Source organism: Nansenia antarctica, assembly GCF_963989245.1.
Source record: "Nansenia antarctica genome assembly, chromosome: 4".
Taxonomy (NCBI): Eukaryota; Metazoa; Chordata; class Actinopteri; order Argentiniformes; family Microstomatidae; genus Nansenia; species Nansenia antarctica.
Genome location: NC_137689.1, coordinates 44707237 through 44729847, shown reverse-complemented (window position 1 = coordinate 44729847; position 22611 = coordinate 44707237). Strand labels below are relative to the sequence as shown.

Genomic DNA, 22611 nt, shown 5'->3' with positions numbered 1-22611 from the left:
GCTATGAGACTAAGAGGAGAGGGTGGGCTATGAGACTAAGAGGAGAGAGGGGGGGTGCTATGAGACTAAGAGGCGAGGGGGGCTATGAGACTAAGAGGGAGAGGGGGGGCTATGAGACTAAGAGGAGAGAGGGGGGGCTATGAGACTAAGAGGAGAGAGGGGGGGCTAAGAGACTAAGAGGAGAGGGGGGGCTATGAGACTAAGGAGAGGGGGGGGGCTATGAGACTAAGAGGAGAAGGGGGGCTAGGGGGGGAGGGGGCTAAGAGACTAAGAGGAGAGGGGGGCTATGAGACTAAGAGGAGAGGGGGGGCTATGAGACTAAGAGGAGAGGGGGGGGCTATGAGACTAAGAGGAGAGCTAGAGGGGGGCTATGAGACTAAGAGGAGAGGGGGGGGCTATGAGACTAAGAGGAGAGAGGGGGGCTATGAGACTAAGAGGAGAGGGGGGCTATGAGACTAAGAGGAGAGGGGGGCCTATGAGACTAAGAGGAGAGAGGGGCTGAGGCTAAGGGAGAGGGGGGCTATGAGACTAAGAGGAGAGGGGGGGCTAGGAGACTAGAGGAGAGGGGGGGCTATGTAGACTAAGAGGAGAGGGGGGGCTATGAGACTAAGAGGAGAGGGGGGGCTATGAGACTAAGAGGAGAGGGGGGGCTATGAGACTAAGAGGAGAGGGGGGCTAATGAGGCTATAGACTAAGATAGGGGGCTATGAGACTAAGGAGCAGGGGGGGCTATGAGACTAAGGAGAGGGGGGGGCTATGAGACTATGAGGAGAGGGGGGGGCTATGAGACTAAGAGGAGAGAGGGGGGCTATGGGCTAAGAGGAGAGGGGGGGCTATGAGACTAAGAGAGAGGGGGGCTATGAGACTAAGAGGAGAGGGGGGGGCTATGAGACTAAGAGGAGAGAGGGGGGCTATGAGGCCTAAGAGGAGAGGGGGGCTATGAGACTAAGAGGAGAGGGGGCTATGAGACTAAGAGGAGAGAGGGGGGGCTATGAGACTAAGGGAGAGGGGGGCTATGAGACTAAGAGGAGAGGGGGCTATGAGACTAAGAGAGAGGGGGGGCTATGAGACTAAGAGGAGAGGGGGGCTATGAGACTAAGAGGAGAGGGGGGGCTATGAGACTAAGAGGAGAGGGGGGGCTATGAGACCTAAGGAGAAGGGGGCTATGAGACTAAGGAGAAGGGGTGGCAGACTGATTATGCCATGATGAAAGGTTTATTTGTGTGGTTTTAACCATGTGTGGAAGCTATACAGTGTTTGTTTATAACTGCATTGTTTACAACAAGAATCAATGGCTCTATACTGTAGAAATAATGAGTTAACACATGTATGAACCAATTACCTGATTGCCACTTTAAGTGCTGATCGAAGATCTGGTTCTTGCCTCTAGTTGTTTAGGATAGGATTGAAAGGAGGGTAATCTGACCCAAGATTTCTACTTAGGGGGCAACCTGTACCCCGAGCTGTGACGTCGACGTGGGGGGGTCCTAACCTGTGTGTGGGTGTTTTTCAGGGGGTGCCCGGCAACCCAGGAGAACCAGGACTGAAAGGTGATAAGGTGATCTGAATAATTCCCGTTATTGCCTGAGTTTGGAGCAGCATGTGAAGGAGATGCACTCGTTGCCCTCCAGCTTGTATAGAGCATGCTATCTCCAAGCGAGCGCCCCCCCCCCCCTTGGTCAAACCATACAAAACATCCTCCTGTTGCTTGTTTGCCTTTGTAAAGCATGTGATGTGAGAGCTCCTTCAAGCCTTGTATGAGTGCCGCTGTAACTGACTCACGTCCGAGTTTAGGGCCACAACACGATAGTTCAGGGGAGCCGACACCCTGTTTTTTTTCTCCCATTTCCCACACACTATTGTGCCACAATTCATCTGTTGAACACTGGCTCTGTTTCTGGGGCACGTGGACGTGTGGAGTAATTAGTAATAGTAAAAGTTGTAATTCATTTAGACAGATCAGCACCACATGAAGAAACCCCCTCATGTTGTTTTGATCATCTGTGCTGACGCAGGACGTGATGAATTGTGCTGTTGTTGAATGCAAATCTTTGCGAAACTGTAATGAGTATTGTCTGTCGAAATTGCTGAATGTCAAACGACCAAGAGACAATGAAACATTTCACCTTTCCTGATGGTGTGCTCCCTCTTTCCCCTCTTCTTCTCTCTATCCCCCATCCCTCACCACCTCCCCCCCTCTCTCTCTCCCCCCCCCTCTCTCCCTCCCCCCCTCTCTCCCTCCCTCCCTCTCTCCCTCCCTCCCTCTCCCCCCCTCTCTCTCCCTCCCCCCCCTCCCTCCCCCACTCTCTTCCTCCCTCCCTCTCTCCCTCCCTCTCTCCCCTCTCCCTCCCTCCCTCCCTCCCTCTCTCCCTCCCGCTCTCCCTCCCTCCCTCCCTCACTCCCTCCCTCCCTCACTCCCTCACTCCCTCCCTCACTCCCTCCCTCCCTCTCTCCCTCCCCCCCTCTCTCCCTCCCTCCCTCCCTCTCTCCCTCCCTCCCCCCCTCTCTCCCTCCCTCCCTCCCTCCCTCCCCCCATCAGGGTGAAGTTGGGCTTCCTGGAGAGCAGGGCGAGATCGGGTTCCAGGGAGACAAGGTATCCCCGTTCATTCACCCATAACATTAACCCTTTCTCTCCCCCTCTGTTCTCCCTCTGTCGGCCTCCCCCCCCCCCCCCCACCTCAGACAGCCTTGGCTACTGCCCTGTCCCTTTGGAGGTATGCTTTAGCCAGATGTCTTCTCCAGCCTATGGAAAACTCTTATGTAAAAAAAAAAAAAAACCTGTCTATCCATTTCGGTGTGAGAAGAACCCCCCTCCTTAATATCAGACAACACAATGGAATGGTCTCATAAGACCCAGAGACTAACCAGTCATGCACGTCTAAATGTCTGGTAACGTTCCCATTGACCTCCATGGACGATGCTCTGGAAGCTGCCTGGCTGCTGACTGTGTTGACTGAGACCTGTTGACTGTGTGTCCCACAGGGTATCCAGGGCATTCCAGGGTTACCAGGCACCCGAGGGAAACCTGGACTACAGGTGAGTTTTCCGACCGATGTATTCTAATTCCAAGTTCCAAGTTCTACACCCAGGAAGAGTTGGCCAGATAGACTAGCTAGCTGGTGGATAGGAAGTTCAAGTTGTATTCAGTACAGTACAGGAATACCCTCTTTGACCGATAACGAATCCAATTTGAGTTGAAGCTTTAGGAGATGCTTTTCTAGATAGATCCTGTAGGTCTGTATAACATCACTGATGCCATCGTCTACTCATGTCCTCCTGCGTCCTTACAGCCCCACTAGGTCTCTCAGGTCCTCTGACCAGGGTTTGTTGGTTGTCCCCCCGTGCCAGACTAAAAACTAAAGGTGATCGAGCATTCCAAAACCGTGGCTCCCAAACTTTGGAATGCTCTTCCCTTAGATCAGCGGTCTCGGTCGAAGCTTTTAAAAAAACAGCTTGAGACTGTCCTGTACAGACAGGCTTTTGGCTCACCCCAAAAGCCTGTCTTCTTGTGTCCTGTTATTATTTGTTGTACACTTGTTATTTGTTTCTTACGGAGCCCCCCTGGGGTCACACGGTAGAAAAAAAATATTTGATGTGTGAATCCGTTCCCTCGGTTTAGTAATTCGTTCCCTCGATTTAGTAATTCGTTAGGGTTAGGGTTAGGGTTAAGATTAAGGTTAGGGTTAGGGTTAGGCCCTACGAGCCAGAACGATCGCAAGGATTAGGGTTAGGGTTAGGGTTAGAATCCTTGCGATCGTTCTGGCTTGTAGGGCCTAACCCTAACCCTAACCCTAACCTTAACCTTAATCTTAACCCTAACCCTAACGAATTACTATACCGAGGGAACGAATTACTAAACCGAGGGAATGAATTACTAAACCGAGGGAACGGATTACTAAATCGAGGGAACGGATTTACTAAATCGAGGGAACGGATTCACACATTAAAAAAAAAAATCTACCATGTGACCCCAGGGGGGCTCCGTAGTTTCTTGTTCTTATTTTCACTTGTTTACCTATTTCTTTTAACCTGCTATAATCTTTGCTCTTTTATTGTGTTTTTATATGTAAAGCACTTTGTGACCCCTGGTCTGTGATAGGTGCTATAGAAATGAACTTTACTTACTTACTTACTTACTTACTTATTTCTTACTTACTTACTTATTTCCTTCCTCCCAGGGCCGGCCGGGGGAGAGAGGGCCTGACGGCACACCTGGCCCTGGAGGTGCAGAGGTGAGGACCTCCCCACACGGCAGCACAACACACTCACACAAACACTTAAACACCCACATGTGTCAATTCTTATCAATGACAACAAAAACAGGTGGCCTTTCTGATACACTCTTTCCTGTGCAAATGACCTCATACATTTGTTTTTGGTCTGAAACACAGGGTTTCCCTGGAGACATGGGCCCCCCGGGGGAGAACGGCCTGGAAGGACCAAAGGTTAAACTGAACCCTCATTCTGTGTTGGCTCCTCTGTTCCGTTGGGTTCTTGCATCAAATGTTGATGGATGTTAATCAGCCTTTATCACTATGACAAAGAGTTCTGTACAACCACATGGTAGATGTGTCTTGATGGTGCATGTGCAGTACAACATGCAGTTAAAGACCTTCTGCTTTTCTCCAGGGGAAGCTAGGAACCAGGGGTTTACCAGGACCGAGAGGGACGCCAGGACTGGAGGTATGGTACACCCTAGCCATGCTCTACTGTATGCAATAAAACAACTGTGAGAAGAACCATCTCTGTATCATTTCAATAAAGGAGCGTGCTAAGAACGTCCCCTTGTTGTTCTCAGGGAGACGAAGGCCCACTGGGACCACCGGGGCTGACAGGGCTGGAGGTGAGTGCTGATTGGATGAGCAGCAGAGAGCAGCGATTCATCTCATTGTCTGGTTTTTAATGTCGTCTGAGCTCTTCATCCCAGCTTAGCCCCTGGCTCCTGGAACTCTCTAATGTCTCATTCACCCTTTGTGTGTGTGTGTGTGTGTGTGTGTGTGTGTGTGTGTGTGTGTGTGTGTGTGTGTGTGTGTGTGCGTGTGCGTGTGCGTGTGCGTGTGTTCTCTTCATATGGCAAAGCTAGCTGTCATCTGAACGCATGTCAATATGATTTGTCTCTAAGCGCTGACACTGTTGTGTCTCCCCCTGGCCGTGAGGGGCTGTTTGACCTAGTCCTTAGAGAATAGGGTCAGTAGAATAGGGTCAGTAGAATAGGGTCAGTAGAATAGGGTCAGTAGAATAGGGTCAGTAGAATAGGGCATCAAACCAACGACCTTCTGATTGCTAACCGGCCTCTCTAACTTCTAGGCTACCTGCCACCCCAATATGAACCTAGCTGGCTGCATGTCAGATTCCTTTCCTGGGTTCTCCAAGGTGTATACAGAGGTATAAACAGAGGCTAGTGCAAAGGGTAATTGAGTGTTCACAGTGACCAGGGGTGTGTGCAACTAGCAGTAGTGCAAAGGCTAAATTGGTTGTCCACAGTGACCGAGGGGGATACTGAGAGTCAGTGTACCCCATGTTGGGGGGGGGGGATGCCCCGATCGATCGGCTAGTAATCGGAATCAGACGATAATCAGTAAAAATATGAAATCGGGAAAATCCGCTAATGCGTTCTAGTCACCAATCACGACAACCGATCAATGACGCAAACAATGTGAACCAATTTATTGTCGCATGCTCATTAACCCAAACGAGCCACTCTCGCATGCTTGTTAAACTAAAACTACTACTACTTCATTTCCAATCGTAGTTAGCTAGCTTACTTACTAGATTACTTACTTTCAAATGCACATTTGTGATATGTTTACGCAGTGCGCACCGGTGGCATTTCCAGTCACTCCCTTGCTTCAACTGTGCTTACTCAGGCCGACAACACAGTGTGCACTGCGCTGTTCCGTCTGTTTATTGTTAATCTAGTGAATGTTTTTTTTTTATTAGCCTATTAGCATTAGGCTATTATTTGATCGGTATCGTCCGTATATCAGCCGATATTGCTCATAGATTATCGGTGATTGGTATTGGTGGCAAAAAACTGTATCGGGGCATCCCTAGTTTTCACCACCCGTTGCAGGGCCTTCCGGTCGGACACAGTGCAGTTGCCATACCACACTGTGATGTAGTTGGTTAGGATGCTCTCAATGGAGCAGCGGTAGAAGTTGGTCAGGATCCTGGGAGACAGCTGGGCTTTCTTTAGTCTCCTCAGGAAGTCTTACTGGTGTTGAGGGTCAGGTTGTTGTCAGCACACCACACCGCCAGTTGCTAGACCTCCTCCCAACTCGTCTTACTTCAGGCCTACCACCGTGATGTGGAAGGAAGGCAGAGAAGAGCAGCAAAGCATGCAACATAATAAAGACCATTCATTCATTCAACATATGCCTCTGAGATTGCTCTCGCCAATAACTGTGTGGCGCAATGTCTGCCTACTACCACCAGGGGGGATGTCTGTTTTCTTGGTTAGTGACAAGGTTCAGAGGTAGCGGACAGTCACTTTCGTGTTTCAATGTTTTAAAAGCAGTAAGTAAGTAGAAGTAAATATAATGCGAAAATGACTTTACGTTTCCTACCATCTCTCAAATTTCTGCTCTGTCTATTTAGTTAAACTAAATCTCTTTCTCTGACAGTCCATTGCTTTATATCTACGTCCCTCCTCCCTCCTTTGTATCTACCTCCCTCCTCCCTCCTTTATATCTACCTCCCTCCTCCCTCCTTTATATATTCCTCCCTCCTCCTTCCTTTATATCTACCTCCCTCCTCCCTCCTTTATATCTACCTCCTTCCTCCCTCCTTTATATATTCCTCCCTCCTCCTTCCTTTATATCTACCCCCCTCCTCCCTCCTTTATATCTACCTCCCTCCTCCCTCCTTTATATCTACCTCCCTCCTGCCTCCTTTATATCTACCTCCCTCCTGCCTCCTTTATATCTACCTCCCTCCTCCCTCCTTTATATATTCCTCCCTCCTCCTTCCTTTATATCTACCTCCCTCCTCCCTCCTTTATATCTACCTCCCTCCTCCCTCCTCCCTCCTTTATATCTACCTCCCTCCTGCCTCCTTTATATCTACCTCCCTCCTCCCTCCTTTATATCTACCTCCCTCCTCCCCCTTTTCACCCACTCGTGATTCTACTTATTTTCCTTTTAGCCCTTTTTTCTCTCCCTCTCTCTCTCTCTCTCTCTCTCTCTCTCTCTCTCTCTCTCTCTCTCTCTCTCCCTCTCTCTGCCTCTCTCTCTCTCCCTCTATCTCTCCCTCTCTCCCTCTCTCTGCCTCTCCCTCTCTCCCTCTATCTCTCCCTCTCTCTCCCTCTCTCTGCCTCTCCCTCTCTCTCTCCCTCTCTCTCCCTCTCTCTGCCTCTCTCTCTCCCTATCTGTCTCTCCGTCCCCCCTCTCTCTCTCTCTCTCCCTCACTCCCTCTCTCTCTCCCTCTCTCTCTGCCTCTCTCTCTCTCTCTGCCTCTATCTTTCTCTGTCTCCCTCCAGCTCTCTCTCTCTCTCACTCTCTCTCTCTCTCCCTCTCTCTTCCTCCCCTCACAGGGGAAGTGTTTGGCTGCTCCTCTGACTGAGTGATCTCTGGCCAGGTGCCACAGTGCTTTCCTCCTGAGCTTCACTCAACCAGCTGTCTGCTATACTCATTACTCTCTCTGGGAAGAGCCTCTCTCTCTCTCTCTCTCTCTCTCTCTCTCTCCCTCATTCACTCTCTTCTCTTTCTCTTCCTTTCCTCTCTTTCCTGCTGTGATGAGTGGCTAACATAGACCAACACAGATATAAATCTAAATCTGGCGAAACAAATTCACAAAAACAGACGGCTGCGGTCAGCCCTGGAGGAACAGGTTTATATAAATATTTCACCAAACCATATTAATTCTCACACAAGTATTACTACAATAATCTGTTTTTCCACTTTCCAGCGAATTACATTGTGACTTTCAAACGAGTCGTGGACAGCCCCCTGGAACAGCTAGTGGGTAAAAGTGTGGGACTGTTGAGCCATTGATGTCATTGATACTTGGACACAGACTTCTGTGACCCTGAGTTACAGCAAAAAAAAAAAAACTGTTTTCTCAACCCTGTGAATGTCCACTTATGGTCACTGAACCCTCAGTCAACCTTCTAATTCAACCAAGCCCTCTCGGACACTCTAAAACCAGCTGACTCATGCTTGCTACTGCTGATTTAGCCCTGCTACATGTGCCTTTACTCCCATGATGTCTTCAATCAGATACCACCATTAAGAAATTGCAATAGGGCCTAGCAGCATCTGGTGCATTATTTCTGTGTCTTGAATGTACTTGCATCTCCATCCCGGGTGGGTGAGTTAACAGTCTGCTGTGTCTTCTGTTTAGGGTAGAGTCGGGAGAAAGGGATTCCCTGGGAAAATGGGTCCGGAAGGGGTGAAGGTGAGGTGACACAGCTGTGTCCTGTTTTGTGATTCTAGATGTTCGTGGAATCATATTTGATATCATTCCCCTGACCTCTGTGTTATTTATTTATCTCTTATTAATGTATTTCATTGTGATGTATGAATATATGACGTATGCATTTTTTTTGTCTCTTAACATGACATGTGTTCCTGCAGGGAGAGCCTGGGATCCTAGGGAATGTTGGAGCCATGGGTGAGAGGGTAAGGATGTCCTCCCTGGGCCTGGCATCATAACAGCATCAGAACAACATCATAACAACATCATAACAACATAATAACAGCATAATAACAACATCATAACATCATAACAACATAACATCATCATAACAACATCATAACAACATCATAACAACATCATAACATCATAACGTCATAACAACATCATAACAACATCATAACATCATAACGTCATAACAACATCATAACAACATCATAACATCATCATAACAACATCATAACATCATCATAACATCATCATAACAACATCATAACAACATAATAACAGCATAATAACAACATCATAACAACATCATAACATCATAACAACATAACATCATCATAACAACATCATAACATCATAACATCATAACGTCATAACAACATCATAACAACATCATAACAACATCATAACAACATCATAACATCATCATAACATCATCATAACAACATCATAACAACATAACAACATAACAACATCATAACCCGAATCAGAATCAGAATGACTTTATTCGTCAAGTAGTTTTCACGTACAAGGAATTTGCTGTGGTTGTTGGTGCATACAGACAACATAAGAATAATAAGAATAAGAATTAAAAAGCAAGAATTAAAAAGCAAGTAGTACAAAAAACGCCAAGAAGCATAGATATAAAATTAAGTAAGATATAAATATGAATTAATATTTACAATATATAGTGTCTATGGGGGCAGGGTAAGAGTCTGTGTCAGTGGGGGTCCCGGGCCTTGTTGATGAGGCTAACTGCAGATGGAAAGAAACGGTTTACATCATCATAACAACATCATAACAACATCATAACATCATAACAACAACATAACAACATCATAACAACATCATAACAACATCATAACAACAACATAACAACATCATAACAACATAATAACATCATAACATCATAACATAACAACATCATAACAACATCATAACAACATAACAACATCATAACATCATAACAACATAACAACATCATAACAACATCATAACATCATAACAACATAACAACATCATAACATCATAACAACATCATAATAACATCATAACAACAACATAACAACATCATAACAACATCATAACAACAACATAACAACATCATCATAACAACATAACATCATAACAACATAACAACATCATAACAACATCATAACATCATCATAACATCATAACAACAACATAACAACATCATAACATCATAACAACATCATAACAACATAACAACATCATAATAACATCATAACAACAACATAATAACATCATAACAACAACATAACAACATCATAATAACATCATAACAACATCATAACAACATCATAATAACATCATAACAACAACATAACAACATCATAATAACATCATAACAACAACATAACAACATCATCATAACAACATAACATCATAACAACATAACAACATCATAACAACATCATAACATCATCATAACATCATAACAACAACATAACAACATCATAACATCATAACAACATCATAACAACATAACAACATCATAATAACATCATAACAACAACATAACAACATCATCATAACAACATAACATCATAACATCATAACAACATAACAACATCATAACAACATCATAACATCATCATAACATCATAACAACATCATAACATCATAACAACATCATAAAATCATAATAACATCATAACATCATAACAACATCATATCAACATCATAACATCACAACATCATAACAACATAACAACATCACAACAACATAACATCATAACATCACAACATCATAACAACATAACAACATCATCATAACAACATCATAACAACATCATAACATCAGAACAACATCATAACATCATAACAACATCATAACAGCATCATAACATCATAACAACATCATAACATCATAACAACATCATAACAGCATCATAACATCATAACAACATCATAACATCATAACAACATCATAACAACATCATAACATCATAACAACATCATAACAGCATAATAACAACATAACAACATAACAACATCATAACAACATAACAACATCATAACATCATCATAACATCATCATAACAACATCATAACAACATCATAACAACATAACAACATAACAACATCATAACAACATAACAACATCATAACCCGAATCAGAATCAGAATGACTTTATTCGTCAAGTAGTTTTCACGTACAAGGAATTTGCTGTGGTTGTTGGTGCATACAGACAACATAAGAATAATAAGAATAAGAATTAAAAAGCAAGAATTAAAAAGCAAGTAGTACAAAAAACGCCAAGAAGCATAGATATAAAATTAAGTAAGATATAAATATGAATTAATATTTACAATATATAGTGTCTATGGGGGCAGGGTAAGAGTCTGTGTCAGTGGGGGTCCCGGGCCTTGTTGATGAGGCTAACTGCAGATGGAAAGAAACGGTTTACATCATCATAACAACATCATAACAACATCATAACATAACAACATCATAACAGCATCATAACAACATCATAACAACATAACAACATCATAACATCATAACAACATAACAACATCATAACAACATCATAACATCATAACAACATAACAACATCATAACATCATAACAACATCATAATAACATCATAACAACATCATAACAACATCATAATAACATCATAACAACAACATAACAACATCATCATAACAACATAACAACATCATAACAACATCATAACATCATAACAACAACATAACAACATCATAATAACATCATAACAACAACATAACAACATCATCATAACAACATAACAACATCATAACAACATCATAACATCATAACAACATAACAACATCATAACAACATCATAACATCATCATAACATCATAACAACATCATAACATCATAACAACATCATAAAATCATAATAACATCATAACATCATAACAACATCATATCAACATCATAACATCACAACATCATAACAACATAACAACATCACAACAACATAACATCATAACATCACAACATCATAACAACATAACAACATCATCATAACAACATCATAACAACATCATAACATCATAACAGCATCATAACATCATAACAACATCATAACATCATAACAACATCATAACAGCATCATAACATCATAACAACATCATAACATCATAACAACATCATAACAGCATCATAACATCATAACAACATCATAACATCATAACAACATCATAACAACATCATAACATCATAACAACATCATAACAGCATAATAACAACATAACATCATAACATCATAACAACATCATAACAACATCATAACAACATAACAACATCATAACCCGAATCAGAATCAGAATCAGAATGATTTTATTTGTCAAGTAGTTTTCACGTACAAGGAATTTGCTGTGGTTGTTGGTGCATACAGACAACATAAGAATAATAAGAATAAGAATTAAAAAGCAAGAATTAAAAAGCAAGTAGTACAAAAAACGCCAAGAAGCATAGATATACAATTAAGTAAGATATACATATGAATTAATATTTACAATATATAGTGTCTATGGGGGCAGGGTAAGAGTCTGTGTCAGTGGGGGTCCCGGGCCTTGTTGATGAGGCTAACTGCAGATGGAAAGAAACGGTTTACATCATCATAACAACATCATAACAACATCATAACATCATAACAACATAACAACAACATAACAATATCATAACAACATCATAACAACATAACAACATAACAACATAATAACAACATCATAACATCATAACAACATCATAACAACATCATAACAACATAACAACATCATAACATCATCATCACATCATAATAACATCATAATAACATAATATCAACATCATAACATCACAACATCATAACAACATAACAACATCATCATAACAACATCATAACAACATAACAACATCATAACAACATAATAACAACATCATAACAATATAACAACATAACAACATCATAATAACATCATAACAACATAACAACATCATAACAACATCATAACAACATAACAACATCATAACAACATAATAACAACATCATAACAATATAACAACATAACAACATCATAATAACATCATAACATCATAACAACATAAAAACATCATAACAACATCATAACATCATAACAACATAACAACATCATAACATCACAACATCATAACAACATAACAACATCATCATAACAACATCATAACAACATCATAACGTCATAAGAACATCATAACATTATAACAACATCATAACACCATAACAACATTATAACAACATCATAACATCATAACATCATAACAACATTATAACAACATCATAACAACATCATAACGTCATAAGAACATCATAACATTATAACAACATCATAACACCATAACAACATAATAACAACATCATAACATCATAACAACATAACAACATCATAACAACAACATAACATCATAACCAGGGGTGCACATAACTTTTTGGGGCCAGTGCTCAGAGGAGCACCTAGGGATGCTGCTTGGTGCTCCCCGAGCTCGCGAGTCACGACCCGTCCCACAGGATGGATGAAAAAGGGATAACTCATATTAGCAAAACGACATTTATTCATAAATAAAGATGAACGAACAAATGATTGTGTGCAAAACAAAAGAAACAAATGCAAAATCAAATGACTGCTCTTTAAGCATGAAAGTCTGTCAGACTCCTTTAAACACAATGAAATCAACTGACATCTCTTTAAGCACTAACTGAATGTCTGTTCTTTAAACACAATGAAATCAACTGACATCTCTTTAAGCACTGCTCTGTTCTGTAAACACTGAAATCAACTTTTCAACAAAAAGTTACAGCCTAAGCATTTACTTATGCTACAAGCTTAATCATCATCATCACTGCTCTCTTGACTGCTGTTAATACTGTCCTCAATTTCAACCATGGTAGAGGATGTTGTAGGCTATCACTTTAAATAGCTCATTATTTTGATTGTGCAACAAAGTCTTTTTTTTTTCTTCTAATAGAATTCCCAACCATATTCCCTGGGTCCGTGGTCGAGGTGCGATAATGAAGCTGTAAAACAAACGTCTGAACGTTTGAAAGCTTCAGAGAAAAGAAACGTGTCCCTTGGTGTTGTTTTTCCTTTTAGCGACGAGTCGTTCGGGACTGAATTTTCACGTGTCGGCGTGATAACCGTGCGATACGCGATACGCGGAATGAAAGTACAAGTTAGATACTTTCCGAATGTTTTCGTGAGGGGAGTCGCCGTGGTCGTCGTCGGTCGACTGTTGTGATGGATTACTCGTCGGGCCTTCGGCTGAGGGGACGGCAAATAGTCACTTAGTGGGGCTTGCAGTGATGCAGCAGGCAGCAGTCAGCAGTTGGATTTTGAGGAAGTAAATTCCTCTCCCAGCGCTTCCAGCTGTTGGTGCGCAAGAGCGCGTTCATGCCGCTGATCTGCCGCGCAGCATGCATTTTGGCGACGCATGCGCACTGGCGCACCAGTTATGTGCACCCCTGATCATAACAACATCATAACATAACAACAACATAACGACATCATAACAACAACATAACAGCCCGTCTTTGTTTTTATTGTTGCATTCCCTCCCTCTCTGGCTGTGTTCGTAAACTCTCTCTGAGAGCGCCAGAGTGCACACTGGGTTCAAGTCATGAAGGGACCAAGTCATTTGATTGGACAAGAGGCATTCCATGAGTGCTGATCAGATTTCCAGAGGGAATTTACGAACGCAACCTCTGACTTTGTTGTTCTGCAGGGTCTGGTGGGCTTCATTGGACCTGTAGGAGAGGCTGGACTGGCAGGGGAGAAGGTGAGAACATCTGATCTCTGATCCTTAGTCCTAGAACACTATTATTGTCCCTGACCCACCCAACCCCCATCCTCCACAGGCCATGTAGTCTGCTTGAGTGTTTGATCTTACTATTCTGTGTGTGCGTGTGTGTGTGTGTGTGTGTGTGTGTGTGTGTGTGTGTGTGTGTGTGTGTGTTTTCAGGGGGATCGAGGGGAGATGGGCCATCCTGGACCAGAAGGGGAAAAGGGAACATCGGTAAGAGAGACATTTTTGGGGGGGAGAGAAAAGACTCCAAATGGAAGACTGAATACAGTACATGTGGTAGTGAATACAGTACATGTGATGAATACAGTACATGTGGTAGTGAATACAGTACATGTGATGAATACAGTACATGTGGTAGTGAATACAGTACATGTGGTAGTGAATACAGTACATGTGGTAGTGAATACAGTACATGTGGTAGTGAATACAGTACATGTGGTAGTGAATACAGTACATGTGGTAGTGAATACAGTACATGTGATGAATACAGTACATGTGGTAGTGAATACAGTACATGTGGTAGTGAATACAGTACATGTGGTAATGAATACAGTACATGTGGTAGTGAATACAGTACATGTGGTGGTTAGAGACAGCAAGGAAGTCTTCTGGAGTCAGGGGGTCGTGAGGGGAGGGCTCATCATAAAAGGCAGGCTTAGAGTGGGTCTTCGAAGATTAAGATGTGTGTGTTATTCCCATGGGAATATATGGGCCCTGGGATAGAGACAGTCACTATACAGTTCCACACCAGTGACCTTCTCCTCCAGTCTGGATGGACTCTGGGATGATCTCAGCCTCCCTGAGTAACCATGGCAGCGGGCCGGGGCCCAGATCTGCCGGTGTTGGGGGGAGTGCTGTGATACGCGTGTGTGATCTCACATGTCACCCAGGCAGCTGGACCCTGTTGACTGCACACTTATGTCTGGATCACATCCAAGAGCCACGTTACACACACACACACACACACACACACACACACACAGATACTAGCACACACACACACACACACATGTGTGTGTGTGTGTTGCGTGTGTCTGCGTGTGTGTGTCTGCATGCGTGTGTCTGCGTGTGTGCTTGCGTGCGTGCGTGCGTGTTTGCTTTCTCTTGCATACATAACCACAAACTCATTCCGTACAGGAGTGGAATCAGAAGAGTACAGTTTGTCTGTGTCTCTGTGAGATGTACAGAAAGCTCCCCTCACAAACAACAGTAACAGACCCCCCCTTCCTGCAAACACAACTGGGTGGCAGTGGACGGACCCACCCTAATGTGAAAACCATATGACCACCACCGCTTCTCTTAAAATGAACTGGATGCCTGGAGCCTTTGACCCTGAAGCATTTGTAGCCCACTTTTGCATTTGAGCCTCTTTTAGTTGTTCCCAGTCAGTTGTTATTTGCATACTTATTCAGACACGCTTGAACGGCTTCAAGACAGGAAACAGATTGTTTAAAGACTCCTCCTACTCGTCACTACCAGTCTTCAACGGGCGTCAGGCAGACAGACTCCATCATGTAAGGCCAGGCCAGTTTATTTGTAGAGCACATTTCAGGGCCAATTCAAAGTGATTTACATACAATATTAAAAAGATACATCAAGAGGAGAAAAGTAAACAGATTAAAAAATAAAAGTAAACTGATAGAATAGATATATATACATAGATAAACATTTAATAACATAATGAATAAGATAATAGAAATGAATAAAAAGGCATGGATGGAAGTGTTAGTGTTTAATCATAAATGTTGCAAAACATGAAGGTTTTTAGCTTAGATTTAAATATTTTTAGGGTTTGGGCCTGTTTGATTTATTCAGCGAGTTTGTTCCAGGAGCACGTGGCAGAGTGACTAAAAGCTGCTACGCCATGTTTTGTTTTCACTCTTGGAATGATTAGCTGATTAGTCCCAGCTGACCTTAGGGGCTTTGCTGGAATATAGAGGAACTCTAATGCTGCCTGACTATACCCCCACCCCACCCCTCCCCTCCCTTAGATTCGTTGGTCATCCACAGAACAACAGAAGCAGCATTTACTGATGTTATATAAGATGATATACTGTAGTATGACTGGCCATCGTGGATGAGATGAAGTCATGTTGAAACACAGCCTGGTGTCCTGCTGGCCTATGTCCAGTGGTCTTCCTATGGGGCTGGAGAGGAGAGGAGGAGAGGAGGAGAGGAGGGGGGGGGGGGGAAGGAAGAAGAGGAGAGGAGAGGAGGGGAAGGGGAGAGGCCTGACTCATACGTAGGGCCGTCTGCTTCTCTCAGCTGCACATTATTCCTGGAAAAGGCTGCGTCACACGACAAAGAGCTGACCAGCACATCTCTACAGCCAGTCATAATAGAAAGATCCTACTTGTTCTGGTCTTTTACAATTAAGGTATGAGATCAGTACCTGCTGGCTGTGCTGTATGCCTCAGCTGTGGGAACTGTTTGGTCTTAGATGATTATTTGATGGAACAAGAGGCTTAACATGTACAGAAATAGAGCAATGAGCTTGATACACAAACAAAACATAGAAGAACCCATGTGGAATGTAAAAGCACTGTCTTTTGGGAAAGTCTCTCTCTTTCCTCCTTCCTCTCCCTTTCTCTCTCTCTCTCCCTCTCTCTCCCTCTCTCTCCCCCCTCCTCTCTCTCACTCTCTCTCCCCCCCACTCTCTCTCTCTCTCCCCCTCTCTCTCTCTCCCTCACTCTCTCCCCCACCTCTCTCTCTCCCTCTATCCCTCACTCTCTCTCCCTCACTCTCTCCCTTGCTCCCTCTCTCCCTCCCTCCCCCCCTCTCTCTCTCTCCACTCTCTCTACCCCACTCTCTCTCTCTCTCTGTGTCTCTCTATCTCTCCCCCCTTCTCTCTCTCCTCTCTCTCTACCCCTCTCTCTCTCTCTCTTTCTCCCCTTCTCTCTCTCCCCTTCTCTCTCTCTCCTCTCTCTCTCTCTCTCTCTCTCTCTCTCTCTCTGTCTCTCTATCTCACTCCCCTTCTCTCTCTCCCCTTCTCTCTCTCCTCTCTCTACCCCTCTCTCTCTCTCCCTGTGTGTGTCTCTCTCCCTCTCTCTCTCTTCCCTTCTCTCTCTCCTCTTCTCTCTCTCCTCTCTCTCTGCCCCTCTCTCTCTCTGTGTCCCTATCTCCCCCCCTCTCTCTCTCCCCTTCTCTCTCTCTCTCTCTCTCTCTCTCTCTCTCCTTGTCTCTCTCTCCCCTTCTCTCTCTCTCTCTCTCTCTCCTTCCCTGAGGCAGCAGTCGTCCCCCAGCTCCCTGAGTGTTTGGGCAGATGTGGAGGTAAACCATTCGACTCTGTGTTCATCACCTGAACCTGAACCTCCTCCTCCTCCTCCTCCTCCACCACCTCCTCCTCCACCACAGTAGCCCTCCTCCTCCTCCACCACAGTAGCCCTCCTTCTCCTCCTCCACCACAGTAGCCCTCCTCCTCCTCCTCCTCCACCTCCTCCTCCTCCTCCTCCTCCTCCTCCACCACAGCCCTCCTCCTCCTCCTCCTCCTCCTCCTCCTCCTCCCCCTCCTCCACCACCACCACCTCCATCCTTTTCCCACGCGTCTCCGTTGTGTGTGAACTCCCACACATTTCCTCCCTCCTCAATAAGCCCTGTAACACCCAAACATAACCCGGAGACATAGTTTGGCATAGTGTGTTTAACACTCGAAACCCTGCCTGGACTGCTCTCAGTCATGTTCTGCAGATTGGGATCGAAACATCCTCCTGGTTCCTGGTTGTCAGAGCACATCCAGCAGCTAGTGTGTCATAGCAGACTGTCTCTACACATCCTTTCATCTCAATTACACTCAACCAACATCCTTCGGATGAGAAATTATGTTTCCTTCCAATAGGAGGCTGGACAATGTCTCTCAATCCTTTCGTGTTCCTTTGATGATAGATTATTCTGATCACCTTGTGTCACTCGACCTGGTTGATTTGTTTGAAATGTGTGTGTGTGTGTGTGTGTGTCGTATTCATGGGGCAGACATATTGTGTGGTAGTTGTTCTACAGTGGCGTGGCCTCTGTCTGTAGGGAGGGTCACCAGGAGTTAGAACTCAACCCGTTGTGTTGTCGTCTCTGCAGGGTCATACGGGGACGCCGGGAGGAAGTGGGGCCACTGGAGAACCAGGAAGACCAGTAAGTTACTCACACACACACACACACACACACACACACACACACACACACACACACGTACACACACACACACACACACACACACATTCACACACACACACACACACACACACACACACACACACACACACACACACCCCCACACACACACACACACACATAAAAACACAGATAAAGACACACACACACACACACTCTGTACCACACACATCTGAAACCTGACCCACAAGCCCACATGGCTTCAATTACTTTTATTGAGACGCGTTTTGCTCTTGATATATTGGAGAATCTGTGGCCCTTCCTTAGAGCTCCCTAACAGCCTCAGGCCTGGTCCGCAGGTGTGTATGAGCCCTGTCACCACAGCAGCTACGCAGGAAAAACACCAGAAAAAAACGCTCCAATCAGGTTGGACATGACCCCATAATCAATGACCAGTCAAGGGGTCCTTCAAATTCATACTGAGCACATCTTAATAAACCACCAGCACCTTGGAAGCATACATGTATCTATTTACACTCGGTGTGTGTTTATTAAAGCTATGATACTCGTGATTTTCCATCCAGTACGAGGGTGTGTGTGAACAGTGGCCCTCAGACAGTGTTTCTGAGGTATTTCCGATGATTATGGGAGCTGGCAGCCTCCCGCTGAAGCTGTGTTACCCTCCTGTCAGTCAAAACCCCAACACCTCTGACCAATTAGACGCCCCCCCCCCATGTGCCCCTGTGCTGTGTTTGCCCCTGGCGCTGTGCTGCCAGGCGGGCTCTGACAGGGCTGGTCTGGAGTTAGGGCTGGGGGAGGGGGAGGGGGTGGTGGGGGGGGGGAGCTGAGGCACCAAAACAAATATAAACACAGGACTCAGAGGAGCCCCGGGACTCCAGAGTCTTTAATTGGGCTGAGTGACATCTAACAACAAACCCCCGAGTGTGTTCCCGAGGTCAGCCTGCACCCCCCAGGGTAGGCGAGGGGAGGCTCTGCCATCCGTCACTCCTAACCTTTGTTTTATCTCTCCCCCCCCCCCCCTCGTTCTGTTGTTTCACAGGGCACCCCCGGGTCCCGCGGCCCCATCGGTACCAGAGGAGCCAAAGGCAGACGGGTAAGGCAGGGAATGTTCCGCCTGGGTTTCACGCTGCTGTTGCTCACTCCACTTTTCAGTGTGGAGAGGTGCTGGTACTGGTACTGGTACTGGTGTTGGTACTGGTGCTGGTACTGGTGCTGGTACTGCAGAGAGGGTCTGGGTCACACAGAACCACTGGTTCCACTGCTTGGCCGGTCTGTCTGTCCCGTCTCACAGAGGTGTGAATGTCCGCTTTGGTGTGTGTGTGTGTGTGTGTGTGTGTGTGTGTGTGTGTGTGTGTGTGTGTGGGTGAGTGTGTATGTGTGAGTGTGTATGTGTGAGTGAGTGTGTATGTGTGAGTGTGTATGTGTGAGTGTGTATGGTGTGTATGTGTGAGTGTGTATGTGTGAGTGTGTATGGTGTGTAGGTGTGAGTGTGTATGTGTGAGTGTGTATGTGTGAGTGTGTATGGTATGTGTGAGTGTGTATGAATGGTGTGTATGTGTGAGTGTGTATGTGTGAGTGTGTATGATGTGTGAGGGTGTATGGTGTGTAGGTGTGAGTGTGTATGTGTGAGTGTGTACGGTGTGTATGTGTGAGTGTGTATGTGTGAGTGTGTATGGTATGTATGTGTGAGTGTGTATGTGTGAGTGTGAATGGTGTGTATGTGTGAGTGTGTATGGTGTGTATGTGTGAGTGTGTATGTGTGAGTGAGTGTGTATGTGTGAGTGTGTATGTGTGAGTGTGTATGTGTGAGTGTGTATGTGTATGTGTGAGTGTGTATGGTGTGTATGTGTGAGTGTGTATGGTGTGTATGTGTGAGTGTGTATGGTGTGTATGTGTGAGTGTGTATGTGTGAGTGTGTATGGTGTATATGTGTGAGTGTGTATGTGTGAGTGTGTATGGTGTGTATGTGTGAGTGTGTATGTGTGAGTGTGTATGGTGTGTATGGTGTGTATGTGTGAGTGTGTATGTGTGAGTGAGTGTGTATGGTCCCAGGTCCAGGGCTGGTGTGTCTGAGTGTGTATGTGTGAGTGAGTGTGTATGGTCCCAGGTCCATGGCTGGTGTGTGTGAGTGTGTATGTGTGAGTGTGTATGGTCCCAGGTCCAGGGCTGGTGTGTGTGAGTGTGTATGTGTGAGTGAGTGTGTATGGTCCCAGGTCCATGGCTGGTGTGTGTGAGTGTGTATGTGTGAGTGTGTATGGTCCCAGGTCCAGGGCTGGTGTGTGTGAGTGTGTATGTGTGAGTGTGTATGGTCCCAGGTCCAGGGCTGGTGTGTGTGAGTGTGTATGTGTGAGTGTGTATGGTGTGTATGTGTGAATGTGTAGGTGTGAGTGAGTGTGTATGGTCCCAGGTCCATGGCTGGTGTGTGTGAGTGTGTATGTGTGAGTGTGTATGGTCCCAGGTCCAGGGCTGGTGTGTGTGAGTGTGTATGTGTGAGTGTGTATGGTCCCAGGTCCAGGGCTGGTGTGTGTGAGTGTGTATGTGTGAGTGTGTATGGTCCCAGGTCCAGGGCTGGTGTGTGTGAGTGTGTATGGTCCCAGGTCCAGGGCTGGTGTGTGTGAGTGTGTATGTGTGAGTGTGTATGGTCCCAGGTCCATGGCTGGTGTGTGTGAGTGTGTATGTGTGAGTGTGTATGGTCCCAGGTCCATGGCTGGTGTGTGTGAGTGTGTATGTGTGAGTGTGTATGGTCCCAGGTCCAGGGCTGGTGTGTGTGAGTGTGTATGTGTGAGTGTGTATGGTCCCAGGTCCAGGGCTGGTGTGTGTGAGTGTGTATGTGTGAGTGTGTATGGTCCCAGGTCCAGGGCTGGTGTGTATGGTGTGTATGTGTGAGTGTGTATGGTCCCAGGTCCAGGGCTGGTGTGTGTGAGTGTGTATGTGTGAGTGTGTATGGTCCCAGGTCCAGGGCTGGTGTGTGTGAGTGTGTATGTGTGAGTGTGTATGTGTGAGTGAGTGTGTATGGTCCCAGGTCCAGGGCTGGTGTGTGTGAGTGTGTATGTGTGAGTGTGTATGGTCCCAGGTCCAGGGCTGGTGTGTGTGAGTGTGTATGTGTGAGTGTGTATGGTCCCAGGTCCAGGGCTGGTGTGTATGGTGTGTGTGTGTGAGTGTGTATGGTCCCAGGTCCATGGCTGGTGTGTATGGTGTGTATGTGTGAGTGTGTATGGTCCCAGGTCCAGGGCTGGTGTGTGTGAGTGTGTATGTGTGAGTGTGTATGTGTGAGTGTGTATGGTCCCAGGTCCAGGGCTGGTGTGTGTGAGTGTGTATGTGTGAGTGTGTATGGTCCCAGGTCCATGGCTGGTGTGTATGGTGTGTATGTGTGAGTGTGTATGGTCCCAGGTCCAGGGCTGGTGTGTGTGAGTGTGTATGTGTGAGTGTGTATGTGTGAGTGTGTATGGTCCCAGGTCCAGGGCTGGTGTGTGTGAGTGTGTATGTGTGAGTGTGTATGGTCCCAGGTCCAGGGCTGGTGTGTGTGAGTGTGTATGTGTGAGTGTGTATGGTCCCAGGTCCATGGCTGGTGTGTGTGAGTGTGTATGTGTGAGTGTGTATGGTCCCAGGTCCAGGGCTGGTGTGTGTGAGTGTGTATGTGTGAGTGTGTATGGTCCCAGGTCCAGGGCTGGTGTGTGTGAGTGTGTATGTGTGAGTGTGTATGGTCCCAGGTCCAGGGCTGGTGTGTGTGAGTGTGTATGTGTGAGTGTGTATGTGTGAGTGTGTATGGTCCCAGGTCCAGGGCTGGTGTGTGTGAGTGTGTATGTGTGAGTGTGTATGTGTGAGTGTGTATGGTCCCAGGTCCAGGGCTGGTGTGTATGGTGTGTATGTGTGAGTGTGTATGGTCCCAGGTCCAGGGCTGGTGTCCATGTGTCTCTGTGGCGCTGAAGTCTTCATGCTGCTGTGGGAGACAGGCGGAAAACATTCAGCAGCGTAATGAAGTGATATGGAACTGCTTCTGGAGTGATGTCATCTGTGTTTACTGGACAGAAGCG

The 22611-nt window shown here is 45.3% G+C and overlaps 1 protein-coding gene across 1 annotated transcript in view; it reads left to right on the top strand.

Moving 5' to 3' along the window:
* col27a1a (collagen, type XXVII, alpha 1a) overlaps positions 1 to 22611 on the top strand; it is a gene marked incomplete at both ends in the record, with an annotated part of 120368 nt that overhangs the window by 65294 nt on the left and 32463 nt on the right. The window contains 13 exons of the mRNA XM_080529368.1: positions 1514 to 1558; positions 2540 to 2593; positions 2983 to 3036; positions 4179 to 4232; positions 4392 to 4445; positions 4630 to 4683; positions 4799 to 4843; positions 8341 to 8394; positions 8574 to 8618; positions 14375 to 14428; positions 14612 to 14665; positions 18524 to 18577; positions 19617 to 19670. Coding sequence (XP_080385494.1) covers positions 1514 to 1558; positions 2540 to 2593; positions 2983 to 3036; positions 4179 to 4232; positions 4392 to 4445; positions 4630 to 4683; positions 4799 to 4843; positions 8341 to 8394; positions 8574 to 8618; positions 14375 to 14428; positions 14612 to 14665; positions 18524 to 18577; positions 19617 to 19670 — 675 coding nt within the window. The remainder of the gene's footprint in view (positions 1 to 1513; positions 1559 to 2539; positions 2594 to 2982; positions 3037 to 4178; positions 4233 to 4391; positions 4446 to 4629; positions 4684 to 4798; positions 4844 to 8340; positions 8395 to 8573; positions 8619 to 14374; positions 14429 to 14611; positions 14666 to 18523; positions 18578 to 19616; positions 19671 to 22611) is intronic.